This window comes from Salvelinus namaycush, chromosome 10 (genome assembly GCF_016432855.1).
Source record: "Salvelinus namaycush isolate Seneca chromosome 10, SaNama_1.0, whole genome shotgun sequence".
NCBI classification, from domain to species: domain Eukaryota; kingdom Metazoa; phylum Chordata; class Actinopteri; order Salmoniformes; family Salmonidae; genus Salvelinus; species Salvelinus namaycush.
In genome coordinates, this window is record NC_052316.1 from 43439056 (window position 1) to 43452683 (window position 13628).

Genomic DNA, 13628 nt, shown 5'->3' on the forward strand with positions numbered 1-13628 from the left:
CCACAGTTGACAGTGGATGCCAGAGCAAAAACCAAGCCATGAGGTCGAAGGAATTGTCCGTAGCGCTCCGAGATAGGATTGCGTCGAGGCACAGATCTGGGGAAGGATACCAAAACATTTCTGCAGCATTGAAGGTCCCCAAGAACACAGTGGCCTCCATCATTATTAAACGGAAGTAGTTTGGAACCACCAAGACTTCCTAGCGGTGGCTGCCCACTCAAACTGAGCAATCAGGGGAGAAGGGCCTTGGTCAGGGAGGTGACCAAGAACTCGATTGTCACTCTGACAGAGCTCCAGAGTTCTTCTGTGGAGATGGAAGAACCGTCCAGACGGAAGCCACTCCTCAGTAAAAGGCACATGACAGCTCGCTTGGAGTTTGCCAAAAGGCACCTAAAGGACTCTCAGACCATGAGAAACAAGATTCTCTGGTCTGATGAAACCCAGATTGAACTTTTTGGTCTGAATGCCAAGCGTCACGTCTGGAGGAAAGAAGGCACGGGTCATCACCTGGCCAATACCATCCCTACCGTGAAGCATGGTGGTGGCAGCGTCATGCTGTGGGTGTGTTTTTTAGCGGCAGGGACTGAGAGACTAGTCAGGATCGAGAGAAAGACGAACGGAGCAAAGGACAGAGAGATCCTTGATGAAAACCTGTTCCAGAGCGCTCAGGACCTCAGACTGGAGCGAAGGTTCACCTTCCATCAGGACAACAACCCTTAGGACACAGCCAAGAGTGGCTTCGGGACAAGTCTCTGAATGTCCTTGAGAGGCTCAGCCTTGAACCTGATCAAACATCTCTGGAGAGACCTGAAAATAGCTGTGCAGCGACGCTCCCCATCCAACCTGACAGAGCTTGAGAGGATCTGCAGAGAAGAATCGGAGAAACTCCCCAATACAGGTGTGCCAAGCTTGTAGCGTCATACCCAAGAAGCCTCGAGGCTGTAATCGCTGCCAAAGGTGCTTCAACAAAGTACTGTGTAAAGGGTCTGAATACTTATGTGATCAGTTTCACCGCTTCTCCACTTGGATTCTCTGCCTCAAACCCTTTTACAGGGGCTGAGTCACTGGCTTACTGGTGCTCTTCCATGTCGTCCCTAGGAGGGGTGCGTCACTTGAGTGGGTTGAGTCACTAACGTGATCTTCCTGTCCGGGTTGGTGTTGTGGGCTATGCTCAGCCTCGTCTTAGGATAGTAAGTTGGTGGTTGAAGATATCCCTCTAGTGGTGTGGGGGCTGTGGGTTGGGTTATATCTTGCCTGTTTGGCCCTGTCCGGGGGTATCGTCGGACAGGGCCACGTCTCCCGACCCCTCCCGTCTCAGCCTCCAGTAGTTATGCTGCAATAGTTTGTGTTGGGGGGGGCTAGGGTCAGTCTATTAAATCTGGAGTATTTCTCCTGTCTTATCCGCTGTCCTGTGCGAATTTAAGTATGCTCTCTAATTTTCTTTCTCTCGGAGGACCATGCCTCAGGACTACCTGGCCTGATGACTCCTCGCTGTCCCCAGTCCACCTGGTAGTGCTGCTGCTCCAGTTTGAACTGTTCTGCCTATGGCTATGGGACCCTGACCTGTTCACCGGATGTGCTACCTGTCCCAGACCTGCTGTTTTCAACTCTCTAGAGACAGCAGGAGCGGTAGAGATACTCTTAATGATCGGCTATGAAAAGCCAGCTGACATTTTACTCCTGAGGTGCTGACCTGTTGCACCCTCTACAACCACTGTGATTATTTGACCCTGCTGGTCATCTATGAACATTTGAGCTGCTTCGCCATGTTCTGTTATAATCTCCACCCGGCACAGCCAGAAGAGGACTGGCCACCCCTCATAGCCTGGTTCCTCTCTAGGTTTCTTCCTAGGTTCTGGAGTTTTTCCTAGCCACCGTGCTTCTACATCTGCATTGCTTGCTGTTTGGGGTTTTAGGCTGGGTTTCTGTACAGCACTTTGTGACATCAGCAGATGTAAGGGCTTTATAAATACATTTGATTGAGTTTGTCTAAATATCTATTTATTTTTCCATTATGGGTTGTGTAGACTGAAGGGGGAAAAAAACAATTTAATCAATTTTAGACTAAGGCTGTAAAGTACCAAAATGTGGATAAAGTAAAAGGGTGTGAATATTTTTCTAATGCGCTGTATATCCCATCTCAATATATATTTTTCTAATGCTCTGTATATCCCATCTCAATATATATTTTTCTAATGCGCTGTATATCCCATCTCAATATATATTTTTCTAATGCTCTGTATATCCCATCTCAATATATATTTTTTGCACCAGTTGGCTGAACATTGACCAGAACTCCAGTATTTTTCCTTCAGTTTGTTCTCCATCTTTTTAAATAGGAAGCCAATTCGGTTTCAGCACTTATTTCCATGAATAAACTAATTTCCTCATGGCTCCCTTGTCCCTCTGCAGCAGACATTCAGTAAGCAATAGGTTTGGAACATTGAATGGCAAAAAAAAAAAAAAAAAAGGACACGGCATCGAAACACATTCAATCCATTAAAGGAAAGTCATATAGCGGCTTTAACTCCACTGCAGATGTACAGCTAAACATCTCCCAGTACAATAACAGGCTATACTGTTATCCAATACGTCTGTTTCAGTCATGGGATCATTTCATTTCTCGGAAAACCTTAATGTGGAGAATAGCAAGCAATTTTGTAATAGTACTTACATAATGTTTTTTTCCAAAACATGCACACACTAGAACATGTAAAAAGATTCTGAAATATAACATACTGTGCCGTCCCTGTTTATTTTTAGTCGTCACGTCAACAGTGAACAATGTAATAACACTTAGAAGGGAAAAGCCTTTGTGTCAGCTCCAAACTAGTGGATGGAATCATTTTGGCAGACCCTTGATCGCATGGAGGGGTAATACTGTTCCACAGCAGAGGTGTATCAGATAATATAGTCGTCATTTAACACAATGAGAGAGGGCAGCTAGTCCCAGCAGTAGTTTCATAGAAAAGGACTTAAAGTCATTAGTACACATCTGATGCACCAAGGCTGAGTTTAGAACAGCAGCCCATTTCAGATATTTTGTCTACCAATTGGTCTTTTGACCAATCAAACCAGATTATTTTCAGAGCTGATCTGATTAATCAAAAGACCAATTAGTAAATAAATAGATCAGAATTGGGCTGCCTCTCTAAACACAGCCCAAGAGCCTAGTCCTGCTGTTCTCAACAACACATGTACACAAACACATATAGGGCTAGACAGAACAAGTAGGATTCCTACAGCATCATCTACACAGCTTATTGACAACAAAGCAGCTGATTATGTTGTTACAGGCTTGTGCCATTTTGGTTTGATTCCACAAAACACTATAGATTCCAAATGCCATTATGATGTCATCCCTGCAGGTTCCATCTGAACCAAACCATGTCAGATACAGTAAACCTATGGGACTAGTGGTGTGTACAGAGACAGCCAACGCTTTAGAGTCTTCTTCAGCGAGATGGTAAACCACTTGGATACAATCAGATTAATAGGCAGGTGGACAGACAGGTCTTAGCAGTAGATGTAGCCTCAGACAGGTGGAATGCTAGAGGCTCTCTCAAAAGCCTACTTCTTTCCCAGTGATAGACTGAAACGGAAGCAGAGAGAGGGGGTTGCCCGTGTTAATGATACATACATAGTATTCTTTATAGTGCTTTTCTAAAAACAAAAAAGAGGATTCACAATAAGGCAATCATAAGGGGAAAACATAACAGCAATAAAAAAAAATAGGAAGATTTGGATAAAATGTTATTTTAAAGTGCTCTAAAAGGTGTTTGATGACACAAAATGGTGACATGAGATTTAGTCATGAGAGAAAAAGAAATCACATTTTTCACCATTTCTTCAAGGCTTTGACAAGACACTAACTTCAGTAAACATCAACACACATGGACAGGGTTGCAGACATGTTCCTGAATATATCTCATTATGTTTGTCTTGCCATTATTGTCAACTGTATAATAATATAACATGTATATGAGTTATGAATGAGAGGTGTTCTTGCACCAGGCTGTGTCTCCGTTTCTGTGAACAGCTACACATGGACACTAAAGATCCTTGGCAGCGTTAAGATAAGAGGAGAAATACTTCAGTGTGGCACAGACCAGAGTCATTCTCATTCTAGTGACCAGGCAAAGCAGTGAGATGGAGCCTAAAGACCAGAGTCATTCTAGTGACCAGGCAAAGCAGTGAGATGGAGCCTAAAGACCAGAGTCATTCTAGTGACCAGGCAAAGCAGTGAGATGGAGCCTAAAGACCAGAGTCATTCTAGTGACCAGGCAAAGCAGTGAGATGGAGCCTAAAGACCAGAGTCATTCTAGTGACCAGGCAAAGCAGTGAGATGGAGCCTAAAGACCAGAGTCATTCTAGTGACCAGGCAAAGCAGTGAGATGGAGCCTAAAGACCAGAGTCATTCTAGTGACCAGGCAAAGCAGTGAGATGGAGCCTAAAGACCAGAGTCATTCTAGTGACCAGGCAAAGCAGTGAGATGGAGCCTAAAGACCAGAGTCATTCTAGTGACCAGGCAAAGCAGTGAGATGGAGCCTAAAGACCAGAGTCATTCTAGTGACCAGGCAAAGCAGTGAGATGGAGCCTAAAGACCAGAGTCATTCTAGTGACCAGGCAAAGCAGTGAGATGGAGCCTAAAGACCAGAGTCATTCTAGTGACCAGGCAAAGCAGTGAGATGGAGCCTAAAGACCAGAGTCATTCTAGTGACCAGGCAAAGCAGTGAGATGGAGCCTAAAGACCAGAGTCATTCTAGTGACCAGGCAAAGCAGTGAGATGGAGCCTAAAGACCAGAGTCATTCTAGTGACCAGGCAAAGCAGTGAGATGGAGCCTAAAGACCAGAGTCATTCTAGTGACCAGGCAAAGCAGTGAGATGGAGCCTAAAGACCAGAGTCATTCTAGTGACCAGGCAAAGCAGTGAGATGGAGCCTAAAGACCAGAGTCATTCTAGTGACGAGGCAAAGCAGTGAGATGGAGCCTAAAGACCAGAGTCATTCTAGTGACGAGGCAAAGCAGTGAGATGGAGCCTAAAGACCAGAGTCATTCTAGTGACGAGGCAAAGCAGTGAGATGGAGCCTAAAGACCAGTCATTCTAGTGACGAGGCAAAGCAGTGAGATGGAGCCTAAAGACCAGAGTCATTCTAGTGACGAGGCAAAGCAGTGAGATGGAGCCTAAAGACCAGAGTCATTCTAGTGACCAGGCAAAGCAGTGAGATGGAGCGTAAAGACCAGGGTCATTCTCATTCTAGTGACCAGGCGAAGCAGTGAGATGGAGCGTAAAGACCAGGGTCATTCTCATTCTAGTGACCAGGCAAAGCAGTGAGATGGAGCGTAAAGACCAGGGTCATTCTCATTCTAGTGACCAGGCGAAGCAGTGAGATGGAGCGTAAAGACCAGGGTCGTGTTAAATTAGCGCACACCGTAACATGTTCATGTTCTGTAAGGAAAACTAGCGTTTCTCGGATAGTCCTTCCCTGTTTTCAGCCTGTCGTCTTCAAATTGTCGTGCCTAATGAACGCTCCTGGTGGTCATAGGTCAAAGCTGTGAAAATGACTCGACATGCACACTGGAGGGAACGTGAGAAGAGCAGTCATAACCGTCATGGTTTTGCTAAAAATCATGTTCTCTTTGAGCTAGTATGGAGCCGCTTCACAAAACACTCCAGACCATCTTCAGGGAATTTCTACTTTTCCCACAGGCAATGTGATAGAGAAGGAATGTCTTTCCCCCCCCCCCCCAATATTGCCATTGACTTTCCCCAGCACCTGTAATGCACTACACAGTGTGCAAAATTGTGGATGTGAGAGCTAACCCTGCTTGAGGCAACTACAACAAACCATCTGGGTAGTGTTGAGCCATGCAAGAAAAGGACAGAGCCAGACTAGGACATGATGTTGCGAAAGTGAAGCTAAGAGAGAGTGAAGCTAAGAGAAACATACTTGTTAAAAGAGTCGTCTTGAAGGTTGAGGACCAGGTTGTCGGCGGAAAGGTACACCTTGTTCTGGGACGTTGCCACCTGACACAACATAAGACAAAATACCCAGTTGAAAACACAGCATCACAGAGTTAGTCTTGTAGCAGCTCATAGCAGGAGGGTAAACAACCCTCCTTCAGTCCTATTGGCTCAGAAAATAATGGAAGACACCGATATAACCAGCTAACTGCACGGTGGGTTACCATAGCAATGAGAACCAAACAGCCACAACAAGAACAGGCTGCTAAAATGAATGACCCCATTCTGACTGGAACAATAACATCAAAGGCCGAGTAACGATTTCCTCCTAAATGAATGAATAAAGTAGTTATGAGGACATAACGCCATTGATCTCGAATTCCTTTATACAGGAACGAGGACATGATTACAACTCACCGTCTTAGCAATGGCCTGGGCAGCTCTGATTCGTCGAAGCTTCAGGTATCCAGGATTCTTTGTCACTGCTTGCCCCAACTACAACACAAACACATAAGAGCCATAATGAAGGAATACTTAATGAAATTCACATATGTCAGAAGTATTACAATGTCAATTTACTTTTAATCCGTCTGTCTGCATATTTCAAGACATGGCATATGAAGGTGCAGTGAGACACCGATGGATTGGACGATACTTTTCTCACCAATCATCTTGGAAAAACCATGTATACTTAAGTGGAAATCAACCAATCCTCCGTCGTTAGCACAACGGAAAGGTCACATGCTTTATTATCTAAATGTTGAAAGTGTGTGGGTGACGGAGACACAAAATGGTGCAGTTTGAGGTCATGTGGTGGAGAGTGATGCGGGCGCTGGAGATGGGGGTGTGAGCAGGTGGGCCTGGGCAGGTGGGTCTGAGCAGGGTGATGTAGTTGATGGAGGGGGGTGTGAGCAGGTGGGTCTGGGCAGGGGTGATGTAGTTGATGGAGGGGGTGTGAGCAGGTGGGTCTGGGCAGGGTGATGTAGTTGATGGAGGGGGTGTGAGCAGGTGGGTCTGGGCAGGGGTGATGTAGTTGATGAGGGGGGTGTGAGCAGGTGGGTCTGGGCAGGGGTGATGTAGTTGATGTGAGCAGGTGGGTCTGGGCAGGGTGATGTAGTTGATGGAGGGGGTGTGAGCAGGTGGGTCTGGGGTGGGTCTGGGCAGGGTGATGTAGTTGATGGAGGGGGTGTGAGCAGGTGGGTCTGGGCAGGGTGTGATGTAGTTGATGGAGGGGGTGTGAGCAAGTGGGTCTGGGCAGGGGTGATGTAGTTGATGGAGGGGGTGTGAGCAAGTGGGTCTGGGCAGGGGTGATGTAGTTTGGGTAACTTAGTAAAAAAAAAAAAAGGAATTCAAATAACACGTTAGGAGTCAATAAAAAAAACTATTGTAGACCAGAATAATCCGGTTTTGAAGTCATGTGAGGAGGAGGGCGCAGCTTGTCTAGAGGTTGTGATGAAGTTAATGTGTTACCATCTTGGTAGGTTGTGGTGAGGTTAATGTGTTACCATCTTGGTAGGTTGTGGTGAGGTTAATGTGTTACCATCTTGGTAGGTTGTGGTGAGGTTAATGTGTTACCATCTTGGCAGGTTGTGGTGAAGTTAATGTGTTACCATCTTGGCAGGTTGTGGTGAAGTTAATGTGTTACCATCTTGGCAGGTTGTGGTGAAGTTAATGTGTTACCATCTTGGCAGGTTGTGGTGAGGTTAATGTGTTACCATCTTGGCAGGTTGTGGTGAGGTTAATGTGTTACCATCTTGGCAGGTTGTGGTGAAGTTAATGTGTTACCATCTTGGCAGGTTGTGGTGAGGTTAATGTGTTACCATCTTGGCAGGTTGTGGTGAGGTTAATGTGTTACCATCTTGGCAGGTTGTGGTGAGGTTAATGTGTTACCATCTTGGCAGGTTGTGGTGAGGTTAATGTGTTACCATCTTGGCAGGTTGTGGTGAGGTTAATGTGTTACCATCTTGGCAGGTTGTGGTGAGGTTAATGTGTTACCATCTTGGCAGGTTGTGGTGAAGTTAATGTGTTACCATCTTGGCAGGTTGTGGTGAGGTTAATGTGTTACCATCTTGGCAGGTTGTGGTGAGGTTAATGTGTTACCATCTTGGCAGGTTGTGGTGAGGTTAATGTGTTACCATCTTGGCAGGTTGTGGTGAGGTTAATGTGTTACCATCTTGGCAGGTTGTGGTGAGATTAATGTGTTACCATCTTGGCAGGTTGTGGTGAGGTTAATGTGTTACCATCTTGGCAGGTTGTGGTGAGGTTAATGTGTTACCATCTTGGCAGGTTGTGGTGAGATTAATGTGTTACCATCTTGGCAGGTTGTGGTGAGGTTAATGTGTTACCATCTTGGCAGGTTGTGGTGAGGTTAATGTGTTACCATCTTGGCAGGTTGTGGTGAGGTTAATGTGTTACCATCTTGGCAGGTTGTGGTGAGGTTAATGTGTTACCATCTTGGCAGGTTGTGGTGAAGTTAATGTGTTACCATCTTGGCAGGTTGTGGTGAGGTTAATGTGTTACCATCTTGGCAGGTTGTGGTGAAGTTAATGTGTTACCATCTTGGCAGGTTGTGGTGAGGTTAATGTGTTACCATCTTGGCAGGTTGTGGTGAAGTTAATGTGTTACCATCTTGGCAGGTTGTGGTGAGGTTAATGTGTTACCATCTTGGTAGGTTGTGGTGAGGTTAATGTGTTACCATCTTGGCAGGTTGTGGTGAGGTTAATGTGTTACCATCTTGGCAGGTTGTGGTGAGGTTAATGTGTTACCATCTTGGCAGGTTGTGGTGAGGTTAATGTGTTACCATCTTGGCAGGTTGTGGTGAGGTTAATGTGTTACCATCTTGGCAGGTTGTGGTGAGGTTAATGTGTTACCATCTTGGTAGGTTGTGGTGAGGTTAATGTGTTACCATCTTGGCAGGTTGTGGTGAAGTTAATGTGTTACCATCTTGGCAGGTTGTGGTGAGGTTAATGTGTTACCATCTTGGCAGGTTGTGGTGAGGTTAATGTGTTACCATCTTGGCAGGTTGTGGTGAGGTTAATGTGTTACCATCTTGGCAGGTTGTGGTGAAGTTAATGTGTTACCATCTTGGCAGGTTGTGGTGAGATTAATGTGTTACCATCTTGGCAGGTTGTGGTGAAGTTAATGTGTTACCATCTTGGCAGGTTGTGGTGAGGTTAATGTGTTACCATCTTGGCAGGTTGTGGTGAAGTTAATGTGTTACCATCTTGGCAGGTTGTGGTGAAGTTAATGTGTTACCATCTTGGCAGGTTGTGGTGAGGTTAATGTGTTACCATCTTGGCAGGTTGTGGTGAGGTTAATGTGTTACCATCTTGGCAGGTTGTGGTGAGATTAATGTGTTACCATCTTGGCAGGTTGTGGTGAGGTTAATGTGTTACCATCTTGGCAGGTTGTGGTGAAGCTAATGTGTTACCATCTTGGCAGCCTCTGCCTCTCCCTCCGCCTGAATAATCTTGTGTCTCTGGTCCTGTTTGGCTTTCTCCACGTAGAACTGGGCTCTCTGGGCCTCCTGTTGGGCTGTAAAGACACACAGGCTGTGTTTAAACCCAATGCATGTTCTCACACACGCACGTTAGCGTATTGAGAACCCACCCCCCCCCCACACATATACAGACAACCTAACACAAGCAAGTACACATCCACAGACAGCCATATACACCCCCCCACAATGGGTACGTACCAACTTGTTTGGCCTCTACGGCAGCAGTGTACTCCCTGCTGAAGCTCAGCTCTGTGATGGCCACATCGTCCAGGATGATGTTGAAGTCTTTGGCTCTCTCAAACAGCTCCCGGCGAATCAACAAGGACACCTACAGTAGACCCAGGAACACGGCAGACTCATAAAACACCTTCAGGGAAAAGGCTAAATATATGCAGGAGTTCACATGTCAATCTAATGTATGTACATTTTTTAAGCAGAGACCGGCAAAGTACACAACCTTGGTCCCATATAATCCATCACTTCTGTGTGGCAGTACCTGTGTGGCAGTACCTGTGTGGCAGTACCTGTGCTCTGAGATGAACTGTAGTCTACCTGTGTGGCAGTACCTGTGTGGCAGTACCTGTGTGGCAGTACCTGTGTGGCAGTACCTGTGCTCTGAGATGAACTGTAGTCTACCTGTGTGGCAGTACCTGTGCTCTCTGAGATGAACTGTAGTCTACCTGTGTGGCAGTACCTGTGTGGCAGTACCTGTGCTCTCTGAGATTAACTGTAGTCTACCTGTGTGGCAGTACCTGTGCTCTCTGAGATGAACTGTAGTCTACCTGTGTGGCAGTACCTGTGTGGCAGTACCTGTGCTCTCTGAGATTAACTGTAGTCTACCTGTGTGGCAGTACCTGTGTGGCAGTACCTGTGCTCTCTGAGATTAACTGTAGTCTACCTGTGTGGCAGTACCTGTGTGGCAGTACCTGTGCTCTCTGAGATTAACTGTAGTCTATCTGTGTGGCAGTACCTGTGTGGCAGTACCTGTGCTCTCTGAGATTAACTGTAGTCTATCTGTGTGGCAGTACCTGTGTGGCAGTACCTGTGCTCTCTGAGATTAACTGTAGTCTATCTGTGTGGCAGTACCTGTGTGGCAGTACCTGTGCTCTGAGATTAACTGTAGTCTATCTGTGTGGCAGTACCTGTGTGGCAGTACCTGTGCTCTGAGATTAACTGTAGTCTATCTGTGTGGCAGTACCTGTGTGGCAGTACCTGTGCTCTGAGATTAACTGTAGTCTATCTGTGTGGCAGTACCTGTGTGGCAGTACCTGTGCTCTCTGAGATTAACTGTAGTCTATCTGTGTGGCAGTACCTGTGTGGCAGTACCTGTGCTCTCTGAGATTAACTGTAGTCTATCTGTGTGGCAGTACCTGTGTGGCAGTACCTGTGCTCTCTGAGATTAACTGTAGTCTATCTGTGTGGCAGTACCTGTGTGGCAGTACCTGTGCTCTCTGAGATTAACTGTAGTCTATCTGTGTGGCAGTACCTGTGTGGCAGTACCTGTGTGGCAGTACCTGTGCTCTCTGAGATTAACTGTAGTCTATCTGTGTGGCAGTACCTGTGTGGCAGTACCTGTGCTCTCTGAGATTAACTGTAGTCTATCTGTGTGGCAGTACCTGTGTGGCAGTACCTGTGCTCTCTGAGATTAACTGTAGTCTATCTGTGTGGCAGTACCTGTGTGGCAGTACCTGTGCTCTCTGAGATTAACTGTAGTCTATCTGTGTGGCAGTACCTGTGTGGCAGTACCTGTGCTCTCTGAGATTAACTGTAGTCTACCTGTGTGGCAGTACCTGTGTGGCAGTACCTGTGCTCTCTGAGATGAACTGTAGTCTATCTGTGTGGCAGTACCTGTGTGGCAGTACCTGTGCTCTCTGAGATTAACTGTAGTCTATCTGTGTGGCAGTACCTGTGTGGCAGTACCTGTGCTCTCTGAGATGAACTGTAGTCTACCTGTGTGGCAGTACCTGTGTGGCAGTACCTGTGCTCTCTGAGATGAACTGTAGTCTACCTGTGTGGCAGTACCTGTGTGGCAGTACCTGTGCTCTCTGAGATGAACTGTAGTCTACCTGTGTGGCAGTACCTGTGTGGCAGTACCTGTGCCATACCTGTGCTCTCTGAGTAATGAGCTGTGAGGCATTGAACTTGGCCACCACGCTCTTTAGCACCTCGTTGACAATGGAGGGTAGTACTCTCTCGTCATAGTCTTTCCCCAGCTGCTGGTACATGGCGGGCAGGTTGGCGGCCACGGGACGAGACAGCACACGCAGCCCAATGTTTATCATCTGCAGATCTACACAAGGGAGACAGAGACAGGGAAACAGAGACAGGGAAACAGAGAGAGAGAGGAGTCACGGGGCTGTATCACAACTGGCCGTGATTGGGAGTCCCATAAGACGGCGCACAATTGGCCCAGCGTCGTCCAGGTTTGTCCGGTATAGACCGTCATTATAAATAAGAACCTGTTCTTAACTGACTTGCCTATTTAAATAAAAGGTTTAAAAAAATAAAAATATCACATCTTTACTGATCTGCTGGACATAATGTATTGGTCTACATGTGTCCATCCCTCCATTTCTGCCATCATGTACCTTTACTTCCAGTTAGTGAAGCGATCTTCCTGGGCCTGGCTCTGATGTCATAGATGATTGGGTACTGGATCCATGGTAACCTGAAGAACAAAAACTCTTCAGTTACAATATGGTCATGGGAATTCAGTTTTGTTTCAAGTTGGAGCCTACCGAACATGACGACCCTGGCTTTATGATAAACCCCCGAGACAGAGTCCGACAGTGTACCTGAAGTGCAGTCCCTCAGCCAGCACAGTGTCCATCTGCATCCCCCCAATTCTGTTGAAGATGATCGCTCTCTGACCTCCATCCACTGGGAACAAACCATTTCACACAACATTAGAGGGGTGCACTCATGATTGTGATAAGTGTTACCCATTCCACTACCAGAGGTTAAGCATACCTGTGAATGTAGCCTCTTTGACACCATAGGCCAGAGCTCCAGCACCAATGAGCAGCTTGATACCTATCCCTGCTCCCTTGCCCCCCGCACCAGACATACGACCGGCCAGGTCCCGCAGATGTGTCAGGAAGCTCTGGGAATGACAGAACAAGGACGTCATGTTAAGTATCTGACAGAGACCCTTTCTCCACAAATTACTACATGGCTTTCTCTGCAGTTGTTCATTTATTAGGCCAGTAATACATTGAGCGATTTGAAGGGCTTCTTGTGATGGTCCAGCTATTTAACACCACTCCCCCATCTGGTGGTCTTGAGGGGTACTTGTGTCCAAGACAATGCCTGCCATTCATATTCACCTCGAATATTCTTGACCATTTATAACAGAACTGGATTGTGCAGGTCAATGAGTAATGAACGTGCATGTAAACTAGTCACGTTTACGTTTAAGCAGTACTTAAATCCATGTATTCCACGTAGAAACGGGTAGGCAAATTACCTGCATGTGTGATGACATTGAATGAATGACTAGGAATGTGTTGGTTCTGCTAACTAGTTGTATTTTGGTAACTGCCCGTTAGGCTCGTCTGTCATTCCAAATACCAATATTTGCACATAGTTAAACATAGCTAGCTAGCTTTCTGAAGTAACTAGCAAATATTATCAAAGACAAGTTAGCTAGCTAATTAGCATCTGATGCAACGTGAGACCTGACCTGTTACTAGCTGGTTAGAGAACTGTTTAGCTAAATTGGCATTGGCAAACTTTAGTTTCCATATGGAATCTAAAAAAATACTTGCTATATTTGATAGCTAGTTGTCAAGCATTGCAGAGAGGATGAGTCTTAACTACCAGCGTAGCTAGCCAGTTAACCATAACTAGCTAACGTTAGTTATTAGCTAACCTGTGCTAGTTATCTCTTTCTCCTTTCAAGCATAGCATGTAAGTCATAATATATAACACACGTGTCTGAAATACAAACGCCGTCTACAAGCTGACACTATAACAAGTATTTCTTCCCTATGTATATAGTAAGTATGGTTGGTAGTTATTTTAAATACTCACGTTGGGCTCTTTATTCGCCATGCTTGCAGTGCAGTCGATATCCAAGGTCGTCACAGACAACTTTACTCATTCAGGCGAAAGGCTTTCTGGGACTTGAAGTTCACTGCAGCTAAAATTATATAGCTGACCTGTG

The 13628-nt window shown here is 46.0% G+C and overlaps 1 protein-coding gene across 1 annotated transcript; it reads right to left on the reverse strand.

The window, feature by feature from the left end:
• Positions 1-2736: 2736 nt before the first annotated feature.
• LOC120055048 (prohibitin-2-like) lies at positions 2737-13599 on the reverse strand. The gene is made up of 10 exons (XM_039002909.1): positions 13496-13599; positions 12434-12566; positions 12259-12343; positions 12052-12131; positions 11569-11753; positions 9662-9791; positions 9395-9498; positions 6382-6459; positions 5951-6027; positions 2737-3592 (listed from the first exon to the last, which is right to left on the reverse strand). Exons 1-10 carry the CDS (start codon positions 13514-13516, stop codon positions 3571-3573), a joined length of 915 nt encoding a protein of 304 aa, XP_038858837.1. The 5' UTR covers positions 13517-13599; the 3' UTR covers positions 2737-3570.
• Positions 13600-13628: the final 29 nt, after the last annotated feature.

Coding starts and splice junctions, on each gene's coding strand:
- LOC120055048 (XM_039002909.1), bottom strand. CDS start 13,516: ATGGCGAATAAAGAGCCCAAC. Junction 12,132..12,258: donor GCTGAGGGACTGCACTTCAG/GTACACTGTCGG, acceptor TTTGTTCTTCAG/GTTACCATGGATCCAGTACC. Junction 9,792..11,568: donor TCATTACTCAGAGAGCACAG/GTATGGCACAGG, acceptor GGTCTACTGTAG/GTGTCCTTGTTGATTCGCCG.